Raw genomic sequence first — 20894 nt, forward strand, 5'->3', positions numbered from 1 at the left:
CTGAAGTTTGAAATTTTGTATAATGTAAGAACTGACGATGGAATGACTAGAAACATACAGATAAATTATATAACAGCTATGAATCTCAGTAGCGTCCACTTAAATTTGGTAGCGTGCAGTTTTAGTCCGGATTTTGTCGGATTTGAGAGTAGCGCATTAGCTCGCCTAAAACCCGTCATAACTACTGAAATGTTCAACACTCAAGCTTGAAATTTTGTATTATGTAAGAATGGACAATTAACTATATAGAATATAAAAATAAATTATGTAAGTGTTATGGATCACCGGGTAGCGTCTACTTCAAAGTGGTAGCTTGCAGGCTGTTACTTTGAGTCAATGGCGGAAATCGTCGGATTTGAGAGTAGTGCATTAGCTCTCCTTAAACTCGTCATAACTTCCGTATTTTTCATCATTGAAGTTTGAAATGTTGTATTATTTGAGAAAGGACGATGAACTAACTAGAAATATAAAAATAAAGTATATAAGTGCTATGCCAAGCTGGCGCGTGCTGGCGCCTAGTTTGAAGTAGACGCTACCCAGTGATCCATAACACTTACATAATTTATTTTTATAGTCTATATAGTTCATTGTCCATTTTTACATGATAATACAAAATTTCAAGCTTGAGTGTTGAACATTTCAGTAGTTTATGACGTGTTTTAGTCGAGCCGGCTAATGCGCTTCTCTCAAATCCGACAAAATCCCGCCGGCAGTGACTAAAACTGCGCACTACCAATTTTAAGTGGACGCTACTGAGATTCATAGCTGTTATATGATTTATCTGTATGTTTCTAGTCATTCCATCGTCAGTTCTTACATTATACAAAATTTCACACTTCAGTGATTAAAAACAATGTCGGATACGGAGTCATTCGTTCGAACACAGTCAGTCGGATGCAGAGCCACTCATTCCTCTGTGTGTGTGTGTGTGATCCATAGCACTTACATACTTTATTTTTATAGTTTTTGTTAGATCATCGTCCATTCTCACATAATACAAAATGTCAATTTTCAATGATGAAAATTACGGAAGTTATGACAAAACTTCGACATTGACTGAATACAGACATTAATGCATACCAACTGCACAACCACTTTGAAGCAGGCACTGCCTTGACCTGTATCATTTATGTTACTTTATTCTTTAATTATACACAATTTCAGCTCCATAAATCAAAATGGTGATGGTTGTGTTGGATGATAGCAGAACTGCTAGGATAGTCTCAACTTCAAAGAACTTAGGACCAGCATTAGTTATAATTATACAACACGAAGCCGGTGGCGATCTGTCGGCAACTATTTTCAGTGAAGTATTTGAGCAGCAACAATGGAAAGATACGTCAGTCATGTATTTGCCATTATGTCAAAGAAGGGCGTTGTTGTTTTTTTTTTCGTCGGAAGGGTTTGAAGTTTTTGAGCAGAGATATGCATAAGTTCAACGGAAGGATCCGCGGATGGCAGGCTTTCTTTCTTCTTTCTGTCGGTATGAACAAGAAAGGGGTGTTCTTCTGCCAAGAAGTTAAGGGGCGTTCTTTCGGCAAGCCTTTGAAGGTGTCGAGCAGCAGTGTCCCCGTGTAGTTACACTGCCCTGAAGCTGGGATAAGTATCAGTCGATTTTTTTTTCGACAGCTACTGGCGTTGTTTCGGCGCGGCAAGTGTTTGAGGTTGCCGAGCAGCAGTACGGGGTGGCAGTACGTATTGTAATAGTTACCACCCCCGGGAAAGATGGGATTAGCACGAGTCTTTTTGTCGGACATGGAGCCACGGCCTTAGGATAGCTCTCCTATAACGCGTCTTAGCACTTATATACTTTATTTTTATATTTCTAGTTAGTTCATCGTCAGTTCTTACATTATACAAAATTTCAAACTTCAGTGATAAAATTTACGATAGCTAAGACGCGTTATAGGAGAGCTATCCTAGCTAAGGCCGTGGCTCCATGTCCGACAATCGTCGGATTTGAGAGTAGTGCATTAGCTCTCCTTAAACTCGTCATAACTTCCGTATTTTTTATCATTGAAGTTTGAAATTTTGTATTATGTGAGAATGGACGATGAACTAACTAGAAATATAAAAATAAAGTATATAAGTGCTATGGTTCAAGCTGGCGCGTGCTGGCGCGTGCTAGCGCGTGCTAGCGCGTGCTGGCGCGTAGTTTAGGCGGACCCAGTAGTACCGCTGTCATGTGGGTCAAATCAGCAAGGTACTTTCGGTTGTGGTGGAGGGTCGGGAGAGGGGCGTGTGCAATGTTGCTAAGATCATGTAGTGATCGTCACCATGCGTCACGGGCCAAGTGCGGTTTGCTGTGACTCTAAAACAAGCTCTTGTGGGAAGATCACATGCTTCTATATTATTGTTTGGGTTTATTTTGCTAGAAAGACGCATGGCATCACATGACTAGCACCTAATGTGGTCACGTGAAAGCACATGACCAAAGGCGGAAGATCTCGAACGATACAGACTTTCCATAGACAGAAACGCCGCCATGGAGACAGCACCCCTTCTGATCGTCGCGATTTTTGCCCTGTTGGGCAGCGGATCGACTGCTCCACAATCTGACTCAGTGCTAACATTTGAAATTTCAGGCGAACACTCAAAGCCTCTCCAGAAAGGCTGCCTAGTACGCAAGAACCCACGAATCTCTTCAAAAAGGTAGGAGAAAGGCTCGCATACACACCTACTACATCAGTACATGTACCGATAGTCATCTTCATGATCTTGTTCGACTCGATCTATGGTTTCGGTTCTTGCAAATGTCCAGACCCGGTTTTGGTTTCACGTTTTCTCACAAGGGGACGATCATATATATGTTCCCATCATAGTCTACTAAAAGAGCTGGAAGTCGTCTGTAGGGGGAAAAGACACCCAACAGAAGGAAAAAGACAACAAATACTGAAAGAGAAAACAGACTGCATGCATCTCGGAACCGATCAGTTGACTGATATATTTTGTCAAAGATTCAAGTTCAATGTCAGCTGTCAATGTGTCATTGACGTTGGTTCAGTTTGACATGGGTACATCCTAAAATGTCAGCGATTAATTATCTATATGATGGTACATATAATACATTTCATGTCCGTATGCATGGTTATGAAACTGCAAGTTCACTCTGTTCAAGATGAACATAAGCCACCTGTCATGTTTACTTGGTTTAATTTATGATTGCAAAGTAACACAACATTTTAATGGAAGAACTTCGAGCACTTCATATTCACTTACAATTATATAGTTGTTGATTTTGAGTGGTCAATCTACAGTCATTGTTTAAAGGCACAGTAAGCCTCCCGCAAACAATCACAGATACTGTCAGGCTTTTACACACAGTACAAACACCCTTCCATTTGAACGCTCACCAAACGGGAACATCCTAGGTGCCCTCCGTAAAGAGTGAGCAATTTTCAAAGAATTTATTTTTGCGTGGTTTATCTTACCCCTGAGCCATCGTGAACCCGTGTGATCCAGTTTCCCTTTTTCACAATGCAGTCGTCAGTTTGTAATTTGAATGCGGCTTGCTGTGAGCTTATCTGCAATAGCACGTTATTATGTACCTCTGACTTTTCACGAAACAAACGGCTGTGGTTCACAAGAACTCTAGCGATGGCTTTTGACTGTTCAGAGGAAGTGGCGATAGGCATAAACCATCGTCTGCTACGAGAACCACGACCTTGCGCGACCCCGCTTCTGGGCTTTTCCTTTTTCAAACTTTCAAAACTTCGAATTGTACTGATCTTGTCTTGATGAAAAAAGAATTATTTTATGACTTAAGAATGTTTGTGTAACAAGCTGTCAATTTATTATTTAGATTTTAAAAGTTAGGTCTAGCGCCAAAACGCACCACCGTCCGAGTGTCTGAGAGATAATCCGCAAAATTAATTCTTTGAAAATTGCTCGCTCTTTAATTAGGGCACCTAGGATGTTCCCGTTTGGTGAGCGTTCAAATGGAAGGGTGTACTGTGTGTAAAAGCATGACAGTATCTGTGATGGTTTACGGGAGGCTTACTGTGCCTTTTACTTGGCTGGTGCATTCATTGTTAAAATTATTTTTTCTCTCATCGAGGGAGATAACTGTGTAATTCCTGACATTTGTCCAACCTTTCTTTCCTTCTTTCTATATATCAACCTGATGATTTGTTCTTATTTCTCAAAAGAATAACAAGTCGCGTAAGGCGAAATTACTACATTTAGTCAAGCTGTGGAACTCACAGAATGAAACGGAACGTCCCAGTCTGCCGCTAGTGCAAAAGGCAGTGAAAGTGACGAGCCTGTTTGGCGCGGTAGCGATTGCGCTGTGCTTTACTGTACCTCTCTTCGTTTTAACTTTCTGAGCGTGTTTTTAATCCAAACATATCATATCTATATGTTTTTGGAATCAGGAACCGACAAGGAATAAGATGAAATAGTTTTTAAATCGATTTCGGAAATTTAATTTTGATCATAATTTTTATATTTTTAATTTTCAGAGCTTGTTTTTAATCCAAATATAACATGTATATGTTTTTGGAATCAGAAAATGACGAAGAATAAGATGAAATTGTTTTTGGATCGTTTAATAAAAAAAATAATTTTAATTACAAGTTTCCGATTTTTAATGACCAAACTCACTCATTAGTTTTTAAGCCACCAAGCTGAAATGCAATACCAAACCCCGGCCTTCGTCGAAGATTGCTCTGCCAAAATTTCAATCAATTTAATTCAAAAATAAGGGTGTGACAATGCCGCCTCAACTTTTACAAAAAGCCGGATATGACGTCATCAAAGGTGTTCATCGAAAAAATGAAAACAATGTCCGGGGATATCATACCCAGGAACTCTCATGTCAAATTTCATTAAGATCGGCCCAGTAGTTTAGTCTGAATCGCTCTACACACACACACACACACACACACACACACACACACACACACACACACACACATACACCACGACCCTCCCTCGTCTCGATTCCCCCCTCTATGTTAAAACTTTTAGTCAAAACTTGACTAAATGTAAAAAGAAAAATCAACCTCTATCAATTTCAATTTTTTCACACACAAAAAAAAAGAGAAAAGTATGTTAGTTGTTACAAACACACACACACACACAGATAAATTTACACACACAAGAGAGAGAGAGGGAAATTAATTGCCAAGTAGGTACTCCAAAATCACTTTCCTCAATTCCTTGCCTAGTCTAGTAGTTGATTTTTTGTTTTAACTTTACCTGATGGAACAAACTAATTATGAGGTACACGGAGCCCAAATTAAGGAGAGAGAAAAAGAAATCGGAGAAAGAACAGCTAGTTGCTGGCAGACAAAGAATTCATAATATACATAGATATTCTGTCATGAAAACCTTGTGTTTCGAAGCTAGCCATTTTCTCAATCACTGAATCAGTGCCAAGTGGTTATCCTTGAATCTGCAGTTTAATCATCTGACATTACATTTAACTTAAGACTCAGTGTTATTTGTGTTCACTTGTACACTTGCCTGGCTGTTGTTACTGTTAATGTTATTAATATTATGCATTGTGTATTACAGAACTTACCCTCGTGCATATGAAACGTCTGGCTACGACTTCTCGGCACTGCCTAAAAGCCTTGACTGGAGAAATGTGAATGGAGTTAACTACGCTAGCACCACCCGTAATCAGCATATACCCCAATGTGAGTTTGTGAAACACCTACTTTTGAGGGATTGGTATTTTTCTGACTGCTTGGAACATCTGATTGGTGACAGTTTTGAGTTAGAAAAAGAGAAACAATTTCAATGAGCTCTAAATGATATATATTGTAACAAAAACTATACTCAGAGCTCCAGTGGACCAAGAAATGTATTAAAAGCACTAAGGTTTCCAGTGCACTTTCTTTCATTAACATTTCAAATCAATCTGTGTGTGAAAATGTAATCTGATATGGTAGGTTTTTTTTTAGTCCTTTTTCAGTTAAAAAGTTATGGCACCTTTCTCATCTATATTTTTACTTTTCTTTCTTCTTGGAACAGACTGTGGTTCATGTTGGGCAATGGGTTCCACCAGTGCACTGGCTGACAGAATCAACATCAAGAGGAAAGGTGCCTGGCCGTCCACCTACCTGGCCGTCCAGGACGTCATTGACTGTGGTAACGCTGGGTCATGTGAAGGGGGAGATGACACAGGTGTTTACGAGTACGCCCACACCAATGGAATCCCTGATGAAACTTGCAACAACTACCAGGCTAAAGATCAGAGTGAGTTTTTTGTGTGTGTTTTTTAAAGGTAGTACACCGATGAAAAACTATGTAGAATCTCCCCAAGAGTGAGGGAGTTATTAATATTATGTCACCTCATAACAGGAATACTTTATAATAAGTGTTGAAATGCTGATTTATTCAAATTGGATACAGCTTGGTTTGAGTTGCATTTTCAGACTGTAATTTCTTTACGCTGCGCCTTCTCCGCCACTGTTGATTTTCGTCCTACCTTTTGCCCTTGAGAAGACACCATGTTTCACGCGCTTTTGCTAGAGGGACAGATTTGAAACCGACCAAGTAAGCTACAGAGTTTGGTTTGAGGGTTGAATAGATTAAAAAAAAAACCCACAAAGAATGACTTAGTATTCGTGTTATAGCACTGTATATTTCAAATTTAATACTGCGTTACTGTTAGGTGGTCTTCTCAGTCAGTGTATGTTCTCCAATTGACAGGGTGTGTACGCTGTGCTATTATGCGTTTTAGCCCCGTAAAGCACAGAACATGCATGCGTTTGCCTGATTACAATAATGACCTCCTGAGGTATTTATCTGCTTGGAATAATGTGTAACAATTAGAAATAAAGAAAATATGAAGAAGAACGGAATTGGGATTCCTAAGAGAAGAGAGCTGACATCAATAACCATCGATAACCACTCGCCGATTTCAACTCATTTGTTTTGAGCAAATCATAGGGGTATCTAAATTACAGCACAGCGAATGTCCCTTGAACTTTTTTTTAGGTCCAAATCGTCAGACAACTTTCCCAAAATGGCTCCTTAGGAGTACTATAGTATCTTTAAATATTATTAGATATGTTCGTTTTCTTCTTTTGTCACCGTTTACAGGTATGGTGACAACAAAGGAGTCCCTGATGAAACGTGCTAGAACTTACCTGGATTATTGTGAGATCTTTGTTTTAATTTTATCAAAAGACAACGAAAATGACAATTCTCTATTTTTCAACGGTAACAAGAATAAGCATAGATATGCTTTTTTGCATGTGGCCCTCGCCCTAAAGAAGGACTAATCTACTTTTACTACAACTACTAGAGGGAATGAGAGTGCAGCACATTTGCATGATAAATAACCTTATTCCCCCCTCTGCTTCTTTACCTCTGTAAACTTGTAGGGCTACGGTAGTTATTTTTCGATAAACACCCAGCAACCAAACAAATAACGAGCCAGCAACAGCCTGAATCCTCGATGGCTCATGGGTTAAGAAGCTGTTCTTTGTGGGCACTACTTTTGCGTTTGAAAAGTTCTGAACGCTCTAATGTACAAAATATACATATCTGGAGCAAGCAATACAAACATACCGCATTTGAATTAGCAATTACAGGCTTGAACACATGAATCTCCATATAAAATCCACGAGTGCGGTTGTTTTCTGAATCCAGATATGCCGTGCAAAAACGTTCAGCGCAAGCAAATTCCCAAGGCAAGTAACTCTCATACTTTGTCTAGCGACAAGAGTAGTTCCCCTTTCAAATTTTTTTTCACTCAGTTTCTTCGACAACAGATTGCAATCCGACAGTCAGTTTTCAACAATATTTCATTTTATAAACAGATCACACGCAACCAAATGCACACATCTCATCAAATTAAAGAACATAAAGCGGTTGCATACACTATTTTCCCCAGAATACTGAACTTCATACAGTTTTTAACGTTGGAACACGGGTGCAAAAGTTCGTCTGCAAGTCCCATTTGACGAAAGAACATTATCCTAAGCGATACCAAAACATGAACAGAACACACAATATCTGCCTTTACCGCCACAGCAGAATAACATTATTTTGTGAACAGGGAAACTGACAAGAAGTGTTAACAGAATGGAATGATTTGCACGGAACTATACAACCGCGCATTAATCGATCGCCTACGCAGGTTGACTGGTTGAGGGAATATGATTAGATCAAACTTTCCCTCAAAAACTCCTCTTTTCTTTGAATAACTGAAGAATGGAGGAATAAAGAAGTTACACACCTCGTCTCAGTGATTATTAAAAATAATGGTCTCAGTTCGGGGTCATGAAAAAGCTCGCTGAAGCTCGCATTTTTCATGATCCGCTAACTTCGACCATTATTTTTAATAATCACCGAGACTCGGCATGTAACCTCTACTTCCACCTGTACTGTACAACGGATTTCTTCTTCCATTTAACGCCCAGGGTCAACATTCTGACTATTAGTGGCGCATTGAGACTTAATGTCGTGTGAGATGGAATTCTTTTTTTTAACTTTATTCCAAGTCCCACGGGTATTTGATGGACATTTTTATCTATGCCTATACAATTTTGCCAGGAAAGACCCTTTTGTCAATCGTGGGATCTTTAACGTGCACACCCCAATGTAGTGTACACGAAGGGACCTCGGTTTTTCGTCTCATCCGAAAGACGAGCACTTGAACCCACCACCTAGGTTAGGAAAGGGGGGAGAAAATTGCGGCCTGACCCAGGCCTGAACACGCAACCTCTCGCTTCCGAGCGCAAGTGCGTTACCACTCGGCCACCCAGATTTCACTCTTTGTATTTGTCTAAATTTCAGAATGCATGCCATTCAACCGCTGTGGCAGCTGCACGCCTGAGAAGTGCTACTCCATCTCCAACTACACACTGTTCAAGGTGGCCGACTATGGCGCCTGCTCAGGCAGAGAGAAAATGATGGCCGAGCTTTACCACAATGGGCCAATCAGGTAAAATCTATAGTAGATGTCTCATTTAATTTCATTTCATTCTTTATAAAAATGTCCCATTGCCGGGAAGTTCACAATGCTTCCTCCAAGTAAAAAATCAGGTAGAATCTACAGTAGATGTCTCATTTAGTTTAATTTAATTTTTTTATTATTTTTTTTTTAACCTCAGTTGCATGCAGGTTTGCTACTACAATTATTTGTTGCCTTATTTTTATTTTTTATTTTTTTTGTGGCTTGGAGCAAACCTTCTTCATAGGTCTTTTCTTTTCTCAGTCAAATGTGTACATTTTTAAATCAACAAACTTTATCAGTAAACTAATATGTTTGAATAAATAAATAAATAAAAATAATCATAACATAAATGTATTCCTAATGTTCAGCTCAGTTTCCAATAATACACCCAAATCTAACTTTTCCCATATTTAAATTTTCCAATGGTCATTCTGGTAATTAAAATACAATAATTCACATAATAAATATAATCACTTTTCAAACTTTCCCAATTTATTTCTTTATTGTCCCATTGCCGGGAAGTTCACAATGTTTCCTCCAAGTGGAGAGCTATAGCAGCAGCAAAAATCTTGCTAGCAATTGTGTTTAAGTGTAGTCAACTACCTGCATTTCTGGCAGAATGACCCGAGGCCCTTTACATGCCATGACCATGACACAGGGTTGGAACGTGTATACCATATCTGAGTCATAACATAAAGTCGAACCATGTCTGTCCTGGCCTGAATTTGTACCTGTGACCTTAGGATCACAAGCCCAGTGCTTTTCCACCTGAGCTATTTGACACCAAATGGTCATGATGTGAATGTTCTCAAGATTTCAGTTCTTATGGTAGCTTTTTTCTTTTTCTTTATTTGGTGTTTAACGTCGTTTTCAACCACGAAGGTTATATGGCGATGGGGAAAGGGGGAAGATGGGATCGAGCCACTTGTCAATTGTTTCTTGTTCACAAAAGCACTAATCAAAAATTTGCTCCAGGGGCTTGCAACGTAGTACAATATATTACCTTACTGGGAGAATGCAAGTTTCTAGTACAAAGGACTTAACATTTCTTACATACTGCTTGACTAAAATCTTTACAAAAATTGACTATATTCTATACAAGAAACACTTAACAAGGGTAAAAGGAGAAACAGAATCTGTTAGTCGCCTCTTACGATGATGCTGGGGAGTATCGGGTAAATTCTTCCCCCTAACCCGCGGGGGGTTTATGGTAGCTAAGGTCATGCAAACAACTAATAGTACTATTCAGCTTTACATGTAATAACAAAATTTAAAAAATAAAAAAACACTGCTTTGTATCTTGAATGCATGTGTTTTTTGAAAAAGGACAAATGTAATGTGTTCTAACCCAATCTTTCCTAAAACACCAGTCCATGGCTGGATATTTTTATTGTCCACTGTTGTACATCTTGTCTTTGCCTTGCCTGTATGCATTTCTTTGTTTGTATTTTGTCCTTAATGTATTATTCTGAACAGTTCTTGAATTTGTTTCAGTTGTGGCATCCAGGCAACAAACACCTTTGAGAATTACACGGGAGGAGTGTACACAGAGTACATTCAGACCCCTGGGGTAAGTGTGTCAGTACACATGCGTGTATGTGTGCATGTTTACAAATGCATGTACACACAGCCAGTTAGACAGACACAAAAACATGTACAAATACCAGGGATGTTGTTTGCTGTTGGCAAAACGCTGACGGTGAAACTCTTTTCAGATCACCTAAAACTTTGGTGTCATTTCGGTAGATCTGTCAAACTTTTGTTCAAATCACCTAAAACCCAAGTATGGTAAATACAGGGTTCGTACAGGTCATGGAAAACCTGGAAAGTCATGGAATTTGATTTTTAATTTTCCAGGCCTGGAAAGTCATGGAATTTCAATTCAAGCCATGGAAAGTCATGGAATTTAACAAAAGTAAAAAATAAAAAATAAATTAACCTTTAGCACGCCAGCGGCGATTTTCGTCGCCCAGCCATCCCCCCCCTTTGCCAGCCAGCAGCGATTTGCATTGCCAGCACAAGGCTTGTTCGTATGACCAACTTCTCGTTCGTATTTGCATACGAGAATAACGGTATTTTTAACGGCACTTGAATCAAAGCGAGGCTCACTTCCTTCCGTTATCTCGTCGTGTCGTCTGCGCTGCATTTGAGTCGGTTTCGTCGAAGTTTTCTGCTTTTGTTTTTGCATCGATAATGTACTTTAGCGCTTCGACAAGCAAGATGGAGGATGATGAATTTGAAACTTTCTTTCAAGTTGTTTCTTGACAACAAAAAGTATGCGGAATTGGAACGAATTACCGAGGAAGATCTTCGCATGAACTGTGTATCACGGTGAAAAAAATGACAGTTCGTCAAGTCACAGTTACGAAATGGAATTTACGAAAGTGCAGATGGATACAAACAGTGGCTGGTCCAGTTTAGTGAAATGACAGGACCAGCAAACATTACCGATAATCTGACTGCGTAGCAAATGCTTGACTTGCTTGTCGAAGAGACACTGCGTAGATACTGACTCAATTTCAGTGCAAAGCAAGCCAGTGTCAAAACTGGCAGTGACAAGACGTAAAAAGTTTGCGTGTTCGGAAATGGCGACATGTGGATCTAGTCATGGAAAATGTTATTGAGGCTCATGGAAAGTCATGGAATTTTGTTTCTAAAAACCAGTGGGGACCCTGTAATTAGTGTCCTTGTCTGATGCTTCACACTTGAGACTAGTAGATAAAGTAAAGACCATGGCTGATTAACCTAAGAGACCAGAACCAGAGTGCGATTGCTTTTTTTTTTTTTTACTGAACTCATTTGACACGCATGTTAGTTACGAAACAAATTCAACGGAAAATCCTATTCTGCACAGAAAGTAGCCAGACTGTTGAATTTTCGTACAGGTTTAAGCAGGGCTACACGTTTTCGGTTCTCGTCGGAAATCCGTTTTTTTTTAAACCGAAAAATCCGGTTTCTTAAAGTAAAACTTTGTTCTTTGTCCCTACAGGATGATAAAAAAAAAGCCTCAGCGTCTGGGGGGCGCCGCCGTGGAACCTGGCCTTTCAGGTTTTTCACTTTTTGGGGGCGTTAGCCCTGTTGAAGTGGAAGGATGTTCTTATACAATGAAAAAGTCTGGACAGATCTGTGGTGACTGACATGGTGGGTTACGTGAGAAGCACAGTACCTATAAGCTACAGATGACTGTGACAAAAAAAAACATTTTCGTCCGGTACCTTAAAGCTACAGATGAATGTGACAAAAATAATTTTCCTCTACAGATCAACCACATCATCTCCGTGGCTGGCTGGGGGGTGGCGAGTGATGGCACCGAGTACTGGATCGTGCGCAACAGCTGGGGACAACCATGGGTCAGTTATCTCTCTTCTTCTAGCTCTCACCTGTATTCATTGCACATACAGTGGCACCCCCTTGTCTTTTTGTTTGTTTTTGTTTTTTGCTTAACGCCCACTCCACCACGAAGGGTGATATCAGGGCGGTGCTGCTTTGACATATAACGTGCGCCACACACAAGACAGAAGTCGCAGCACAGCTAGGCTTCATGTCTCACCCAGTCACATTATTCTGACACCGGACCAACCAGTCCTAGCACTAACCCCATAATGCCAGACGCCAGGCGGAGCAGGCACTAGATTGCCAATTTTAAAGTCTTAGGTATGACCCGGCCGGGGTTCGAACCCACGACCTCCCGCTCACTGGGCGGACGCCTTACCACTAGGCCACCGTGTTGCGGTAGCCCCCTTGTTAAGACTCTCCATTTAAGACCTTCTCCCTTTCAAAAACCCTTCTTCTTCAGATTTTCCATTCATAATGCCTGTAAACTTACCTTCACTTAAGGTTCTCTCCTTTTCAAGAGCTGATTTTCTTCCCAAAAAATGTAGGTCTTGAAAGGGGGGGTTCCACTGTATTGATTTCATTGAGGAAAATTTGCTATTGGACAGCCATGAAATAAAAACAAAACAAAAGAAAGCAGACTTGCACAGGCTACAGCTTCTGCAAAGTGAAAATGTTTTCCTTTTTACATTTAGTCAAGTTTTGACTAAATGTTTTAACGTAGGGGGAATCGAGACGAGGGTCGTGGTGTATGTGTGTGTGTGTGTCTGCGTGTGTGTGTGTAGAGCGATTCAGACCAAACTACTGGATCGATCTTTATGAAACTTTACATGAGAGTTCCTGGGAATGATATCCACGGACGTTTTTTTCGTTTTTTCGATAAAAAATAATATCTACATTTTGATTGTTGAAGCATCACAATGTGATTTGTGCTTTCTTTTGTAAAAGAATTGATAACTAGCAAGTATATTTGAATGAACATGGTTTGCAACAACCTATAGGCTAAATTAAACAACCTAACTTTTGAAAAATGGTTTGATTTCAACCCTCAAAACCAATAAAAACAAAGACACTCAAAGTCTGTGAAATAACATTTACATGGGTGCATGTGGGACCACAAAACTTTGGTCATTAAAAATCTGAAAATTGTAAAAAAAAAAAAAAGAATTTTTTATAAAACGATCCAAATTTACGTTCATCTTATTCTTCATCATTTTCTGATTCCAAAAACATATAAATATGTTATATTTGGATTAAAAACAAGCTCTGAAAATTAAAAATATAAAAATTATGATCAAAATAAAATTTTCGAAATCAATTTAAAAAACACTTTCATCTTATTCCTTGTCGGTTCCTGATTCCAAAAACATATAGATATGATATGTTTGGATTAAAAACACGCTCAGAAAGTTAAAACGAAGAGAGGTACAGAAAAGCGTGCTATCCTTCTCAGCGCAACTACTACCCCGCTCTTCTTGTCAATTTCACTGCCTTTGCCACGAGCGGTGGACTGACGATGCTACGAGTATACGGTCTTGCTGAAAAATTGCATTGCGTTCAGTTTCATTCTGTGAGTTCGACAGCTGGACTAAATGTTGTATTTTTGCCTTACGCGACTTGTTTGTTGTTGTTGGTGCACGATATTGACTTAATTTGATATAGAAATGATTTTAGTTTATGTTACATATTCTAGTTGTATCTGTTATTTCAGTATCACGTTTGCATATTTCACAGTTTTTCCCCTAAAATCTATTATTTCTTTGCTGACAGGGTGAGCAAGGCTGGGCTAAGCTGGTGACCAGTCTGTACAAGGGTGGCAAGGGTAACTTCTACAACCTGGGTGTGGAGACTGACTGTCACTATGGTGACCCCATTGTTCCGAGCGAATAGACTGGTCAGCTCGTTGATTTAAACAGTGCTTTATTCATTTGCATAATCATCAGTTTTTTTTATTAGCAACCTTGAATGGTTTTTCTTTTGATTAGTCGTTAATAGTCTTTTTTGCTCAGAAATGTCCTGCGAAGCTTTTTGAGGTTGGAACCGTTTCTTTTCTTTATGTACATGTGCATTTCTTTTTTGTCATGAACCTTTGTGGTCTGGATGTGTGAAAAATTCATGGATGCATGTGACTATGCAGGAAGCGTTAATTTCAGCTTTATGATAAGACTGCCAGAAAAAATACAGATCTGAAGCAAAACTCCATGCAGAGTTTTTGGGTCTCACATGCACCCATGTAAATGTTATTTCACAGTCTTTGAGTGTCTTTGTTTTTATTGGTTTTGAGGGTTGAAATCAAACGATTTTTCAAAAGTTAGGTTGTTTAATTTAGCCTATAGGTTGTTGCAAACCATGTTCATTCAAATATACTTGCTAGCTATCAATTTTTTACAAAAGAAAGCACAAATCACATTGTGATGCTTCAACAATCAAAATGTAGATATTATTTTTATCCTTATTGATGTATTTATGAACAAGCTCAATTGTGTGAGCTGCCTATTTTTATCACTGACTGCTCCCTTTGCATCCAACTCCAACTCCAGAAATTCTGGTTATTCAGAACTCCACAGCGCAGTCAGTAAAAAGATGGCGTTTGATTTCAGACACACCTCATTCTCGCTTTAGCTTTAAATTCTCTGAAAAGGTGGAATTATCTTGTTTATGTACTCGAGTGGCATGCCAGAATATCTGTGATCAGGCCATATTTGTGTGCATTGACGTCTTAATTGATCTGATATCAACATGTTTACTGTGTACAGAAAAGGACCAGATTGAATCTCAAACAGTCTGTCATATCTGTCAAAGGCATGCATCTTTGTTGTTTTTTATGTAAAGAATCATAATATGTTGCAAGTGCAGTCAAACCTCTCTTTAATGACCACCCCAGGACCCAACCAGAAGTGGTCATTATAAACGTAATGGGCAAGGTGGTTGTTATGAAGAGATGTTTGGATACTATTTTCAGATTTTGGCAGTCTGTTGTTGAGAAAAAAATTAAAAAAGAACATTCCAGCAGCGTGTGTCACTTTGCACTTCTTGATTATTGGCCTGTGATACTAAATTTCCGCTCAGGATCTACAGATATTAAATTTAAAACATTTTGTTTGCATATCTGTAATCTCACTGAGTATGCAATGTCCATTATACACTGTGACCTTCTAAAGATTCTTTTCAATTACCACTGTTCAGTTGTTGTTTTGTTTTACCTTCCACATCAAAGCATATTATGAGCTTTTTTTGTGTACATGTACCTTTAAGTTGAAACATTTACAAACTACCAAATGCACTTGTCATGTGTTTCATAACATTATTTTCATGTTGGTTTAGGTGTTGTTAATTGATATGCAAAAGGGCAATGTCTCAAAAACATTTTTAAAGGTACTGAACTTGTCAAATCCTGGGGCTTTTAGTCATACCTCAGGCAGCTATCCGTTAGAAGAACTACCAAGTTTCATTGACTTGCACCCAAAGAGTCAAGAACTGCGATTTTTTTACGAATTAATTTCGTACTCGGACCCGGCTGGTCTTGACCTATTTTTGGATCTAAATTTAGATCAGGTAGATCACCACATCATGCACAAAAAGACACGTCACTAGCAAACTATGTCAGACGTCATCATGAGTTTGTGTAAAACAAAATGGAGGCCGGAATCACTCAGTTGAATCGAACTCCGACCAAACACCACGTAATAACTAGGTTAATTTATGCACTTGCGTGAACAAGAAACTGTCGAGCTTCACAGATGTCGTCGTTGGGTAGTTTTGGGTTTGTTTTACTACCATAGGAGGATTTTTGAACTGTAAATGCACTCAGCTGCAACAAAAACGCAAAACGAAGGCTGTGAGCTGCACTGTGCCTTTAATGTTTGTTTTTGAGGTTTTCTGATAGTTATGTTTATAAATGTGTCTGTTGTTTTTTGTTTTGTATCTTACATTAAACAAGTGCAATCTAACACACAGAGAAAAACAGCAACAAAGAGAAGGAATACATTCATTATAAAATGGAATAACAATTATAAAACCATTTGTCAGACCTGCATTGAAGGGAGAAAAAAAAAAATTGGCATGGTAAGGTATGTTTGAAAGAAGGTTGATGTCTTTGATGTTTGATATTTCCAATTGATAATCTGAATGCAGGTAATATTTTGTTTATTTCATATACATATTTAAAAGCGTGTGCTTATACCTAGTGATATTGTAAAGCGCATAGTGCTTTTAGTTATGCGCTATAGAAATCTCCTTAATAAATAAATAGATAAATACAATACAATGCAATACCTGCACAACTTTATTCTCTGGGTTAAATTATGACAACATTAAGCACTTTCATATATAACACTTCCACAATCAATATCATATACCTAAAGGCACATTCATCACATTCAGGCATGCAGGTGTTTTTTTTTCCTTCTAGGGGTGTTGTTGTTTTATTGTTTGTTCCATACCGTTTTTACTCCACAACAACGAAAATTGCCGATGCATTTTGATGTGTTGTGGTACGATGAACATTTGTCTTGCCTTAGAAAACATTTGGTACAGAAGTTTACTGCTCACATAGTGCCTCATGCTCATTTTTTGAGGTTTGTTCTTAAAAATGTGGCACATAGTTTTAATTGTTTCACTTACAGATTTATCAATAAAAGGAAAAGGTTTTAAACTGGAAAGAGTTCTGAGGGCTGCATGATTAGAGTGCATGTGTTATTTCTGCAAAAAAAACTAAAACAAAAAAACCCATATATTACTGAATCTTACACAACATGAATTTCCCCTTTCTTCTTCTTCTTCTGCGTTCGTGGGCTGAAACTCCCTCGTACACTCGTGTTTTTTGCACGAGTGGAATTTTACGTGGAATTTCCCCTTTAAGTACACAAGTTTATAAATTCTACACTGGCCTTCAATAAAAAAAAAAAAAAGTAGGCAGATGCTTTTGAGGGCAGATCTTTCTGATGAGGCTGTTTATTGTAAAACCAGATTGAGTTTCCATAAGGTAGTGTCTATACAGTGGAACCTACAACACGGCCACACAGCCACACCCCCCCCCCAAATTTTGTGTGTGTGTGCAGAATCAAGGTTACCGCGTTAAATTCGACAACAAATCAAAATGGCTGAAACGAAACATCTTCTGCATGTCATTAGACAGAACAATAAAATCTGCATCCAAAACAGTCAGTTTTGTTCACATATCAGTTCTTGTCTAACATGGACGACATGGCATGCTGAGCGGTGTAGGTGTCAATCCTCTCAGAAGGCATACAAGTTTTTAAATCCGTTTTAGTGGGTAATGAGACAAAAAAAAGGTTCATTTTAGTAACCTCTTAATGCATTGCCTTTAAACTTTTAGTGATTTGTGCTAACACATGTAAACTACAAACGGAATCTTAAGTCATTTGAGTTGTCAGTTCTGCTGTTATGCAACCTGCCAGGAAGAGTTTTAAAAAGCAAGGCTGATATTTGCGCTCAGCAGCCTGAATGAGTCATTAACTTCTTAAAGATTAGTTTCGCGTTGAAATCCTCATACCATTCATGTCTGATCAAATATGTACATGAAATTTGAGTATATGGTGCATCAGTTATTGTTCTAGAAAATGACAAATTAATGTTGTTCGATGAGTCAGCAAAGACCTACTGTCAAATTAAGAACTCTTTCTGGTATGTCAAATAACAGCAGATCTAATGTCTCCAATGACTTAAAATTCTGTATATTCTTTACGACATGTGTTAGCACAAATCACCGAAAGTTTGAAGGAAATGCGTAGAGGAGTTATTGAAATGTACCGTGTTTTGTCTCATTACTCACTAAAACGGCTTCAAACACCGCCTTTTACGGTTTCTCAGAGGAATGACACCTACATCATTCAGCATGCCATAATGTCATTGTTAGACAATATATGTGAACAAAACTGACTGATTTGGATGCAGCTAGGTTAGATTGTTCTTTCTACCGACATGCCGAACATGTTTCATTTTAGCAGTTCTGTTTTTTGTCAATTTTTATGTGGGAAATTTGATTTTGGGGGGTGTCTGTATTGTAGGTTCCACTGTATAGACACTACTTTATGTAAACGCAATCTGTTTTCTGAATAAGGTAGGGGAATGAATGGCTTTTTCAGTCATATAATTTGTTTTACAATAAACGGCCTCATCAGAAAGATCTGCCCTCAATACGCATCTGCCTACTTTTTTTTTTATGACGGGTAGTATAGTTTACATAAAGTCAGGCCAACGATGACGTACACAACATGGGCCTGCCTGTCTGTGCATGCATTTATTTAAAAAACATGTCAGTAAGCTTGTAGAAGCAACAACAAAATTGTAGCATGATACTCCTCTTAGAATAAGCATGTTGTTGGCCTGAGGCCAGGGTTAAGTGATCTGTTTTCGTCTACCCTGGTTCTCACCAAAGTATTTTGTCAAAGTGCGTTCTGCACAATGTTATTGTAAATTCGTCAGTCTAGTCAATCTTTCTCCCCCCGCGGGTTAGGGGGAAGAATTTACCTGATGCTCCCCAGCATGTCGTAAGAGGCGACTAACGGATTCTGTTTCTCCTTTTACCCTTGTTAGTGTTTCTTGTATAGAATATAGTCAATTTTTGTAAAGATTTTAGTCAAGCCGTATGTAAGAAATGTTAAGTCCTTCTGGAAACTTGCATTCTCCCAGTAAGGTAATATATTGTACTACGTTGCAAGTCCCTGGAGCAAATTTTTGATTAGTGCTTTTGTGAACAAGAAACAATTGACAAGTGGCTCTATCCCATCTCCCCCCTTTCCCCGTCGCGATATAACCTTCGTGGTTAAAAACGACGTTAAACACCAAATAAAGAACAAATAAAGAAAGTCAATCTTTCATTCAAAGTTACAATTTGTGGTGGAAAGCCCAACAAAGAAATTGCTGAAACACAACATATACATAAAGAGTACTTGGAGAACAACAAAAACAACAACGCAAAAAAAAGAGCAAGAAACAACATACACGTTTTTTTTATAAAGTAGTTGCGGATACAAACATCATAACAAACAATTGTCAACCAAGAAAATAAGAAAACAACGATCAGATGTACAGGAATAAAACAGGTCCACTTGCACTTACAAACGATATGACCTCCTTTTTAGTGAAAAACGATAGGTACGTACGTGTACGTGTGTGTGCGTGCGTGAGTGTCTTGGGGCAAATCTGGATTTCTGAACGATAAGGAGTCACTCTTAATTACTAATATGGCACAGGCATAACCGTTTTCTGACATCCTTTCAAATAACAACTATGAAGGACGCGCTACAGGGGAAATATTTATTCATAGCACGACGAGAAATATTTTCCTTCAACATATACACATTTGCTATCTTCTGTACAAAGCTTCTGGCGTTTACGAAACAGCCTGACTGGTGCACGTTTTGTCAAAGTCTGAAGACTCTAGATCCATTAATACTCTCTTCGTTGTGCAAAATTCTTCGTGGCCAAGTTCAAAGTGCAAAATAACAACCTTTTTGACGTTGAGGGAACTCAATTTATTCTTCTTTCTGGGAGCCACGCCGTTTTCCGCAGTTTTTGCTTTTGGGTCGTTCTATTCTACAAAGAAGGGTACGAGTGGACACTATATGTTATGCGAGCACTATCTTCATTTGTTTAACTACGAACTTTTATCATTAATAAATACCGTTTCAAAATATTTCTCAGTCTGACAGAGAAAGGCTGAATTAGGACTGCTCGCGCAAACTGATTGTCCCCACATTAAAAGCAGTTCGAATTAAATCATCACTCGCGCAAGATGGACGGATACCAGAGGATGTGTAATGGATTTACTGAATCAACAAAACTATGTTAAAATACAGAAATATATGATACATCAGAACCGCTTCTTTTAAGACCTCCAAAAATCTGAGAAAATCAGGCCTTAAAAAGGAGGGAGTCTTAAATGGGGGTAAATTTACAGAGGTTGTCAAGAGGAAATCTGAGAAAATCAGGCCTTAAAAAAGAAGATGTCTTAAAGGTCCTTGTCTACATTTTTATACCGAAATCTCCATTTGACCATTAAAATGCAGAGTCTATTATCTACAATTATCAACATTACACCCCCTTTCGATCAGGAAAGACGAAGCCAGTGTAGCCGTTTGAAAATTCATTGTAGTATTCCAGCGTAGTACTCATAGTAGGATATCCTTATTTGGAAAATGCCAAGCGCAAAACTCCTTTCAAATCCCATGCATTTCGTGCGTTTAAAAAAAGCGTGGACAGCGCTCCAGTGTCAAACTGTTGCTGCACTTGTTTGGGCATGGCTATAAGCATAGTGACATGAATTTGATTGATCAGTATTTTTAGGCAAAGCACATGTTCTCAGCAAACAGAAAACAAAATATTGGAAGCGTGAGTCACGCTACCCAAAAATAAAATCTTTTTTTACATATATTTTTTTTCTATAACTTTTTTCCCCATGGTGATCATTCATCATCTGACATAACTTTGTAGCGAAATCTAACCATAAGATTATTGAAAAAAAGCAAAAAATGTAGACGACCACCTTTAAATGGGGGTAAATTTACAGAGATTGTCAAGAGGAAATCTGACAAAACAGGGTCATAAAGAAAAAGGAGTCTGTAATCGGGGGGGGGGGGGGGGGGGGGGGGGGGGGGGGGGGGGGGGGGGGGGGGGGGGGGGG

At 38.7% G+C, this 20894-nt stretch overlaps 1 protein-coding gene across 1 annotated transcript; it reads left to right on the forward strand.

Moving 5' to 3' along the window:
• The first annotated feature begins 2391 nt into the window (after positions 1–2391).
• Positions 2392–16908, forward strand: LOC138967727 (cathepsin Z-like). Its single transcript, XM_070340385.1, has 7 exons — positions 2392–2652; positions 5518–5642; positions 5980–6204; positions 8755–8902; positions 10409–10484; positions 12175–12264; positions 14018–16908. The coding sequence occupies exons 1-7, from the start codon at positions 2486–2488 to the stop codon at positions 14135–14137; spliced, it is 951 nt and encodes a 316-aa protein (XP_070196486.1). The 5' UTR covers positions 2392–2485; the 3' UTR covers positions 14138–16908.
• The last annotated feature ends 3986 nt before the right edge of the window (positions 16909–20894 follow it).

Source organism: Littorina saxatilis, linkage group LG1, assembly GCF_037325665.1.
Source record: "Littorina saxatilis isolate snail1 linkage group LG1, US_GU_Lsax_2.0, whole genome shotgun sequence".
NCBI classification, from domain to species: domain Eukaryota; kingdom Metazoa; phylum Mollusca; class Gastropoda; order Littorinimorpha; family Littorinidae; genus Littorina; species Littorina saxatilis.

Bases quoted from the DNA above. Each gene is read 5' to 3' on its own strand.
- LOC138967727 (XM_070340385.1), top strand. From the start codon at position 2,486: ATGGAGACAGCACCCCTTCTGATCGTCGCGATTTTTGCCCTGTTGGGC. The intron at 8,903-10,408 runs GTAAAATCTATA...AATTTGTTTCAG, and splicing joins TACCACAATGGGCCAATCAG to TTGTGGCATCCAGGCAACAA. The intron at 10,485-12,174 runs GTAAGTGTGTCA...TTTCCTCTACAG, and splicing joins AGTACATTCAGACCCCTGGG to ATCAACCACATCATCTCCGT.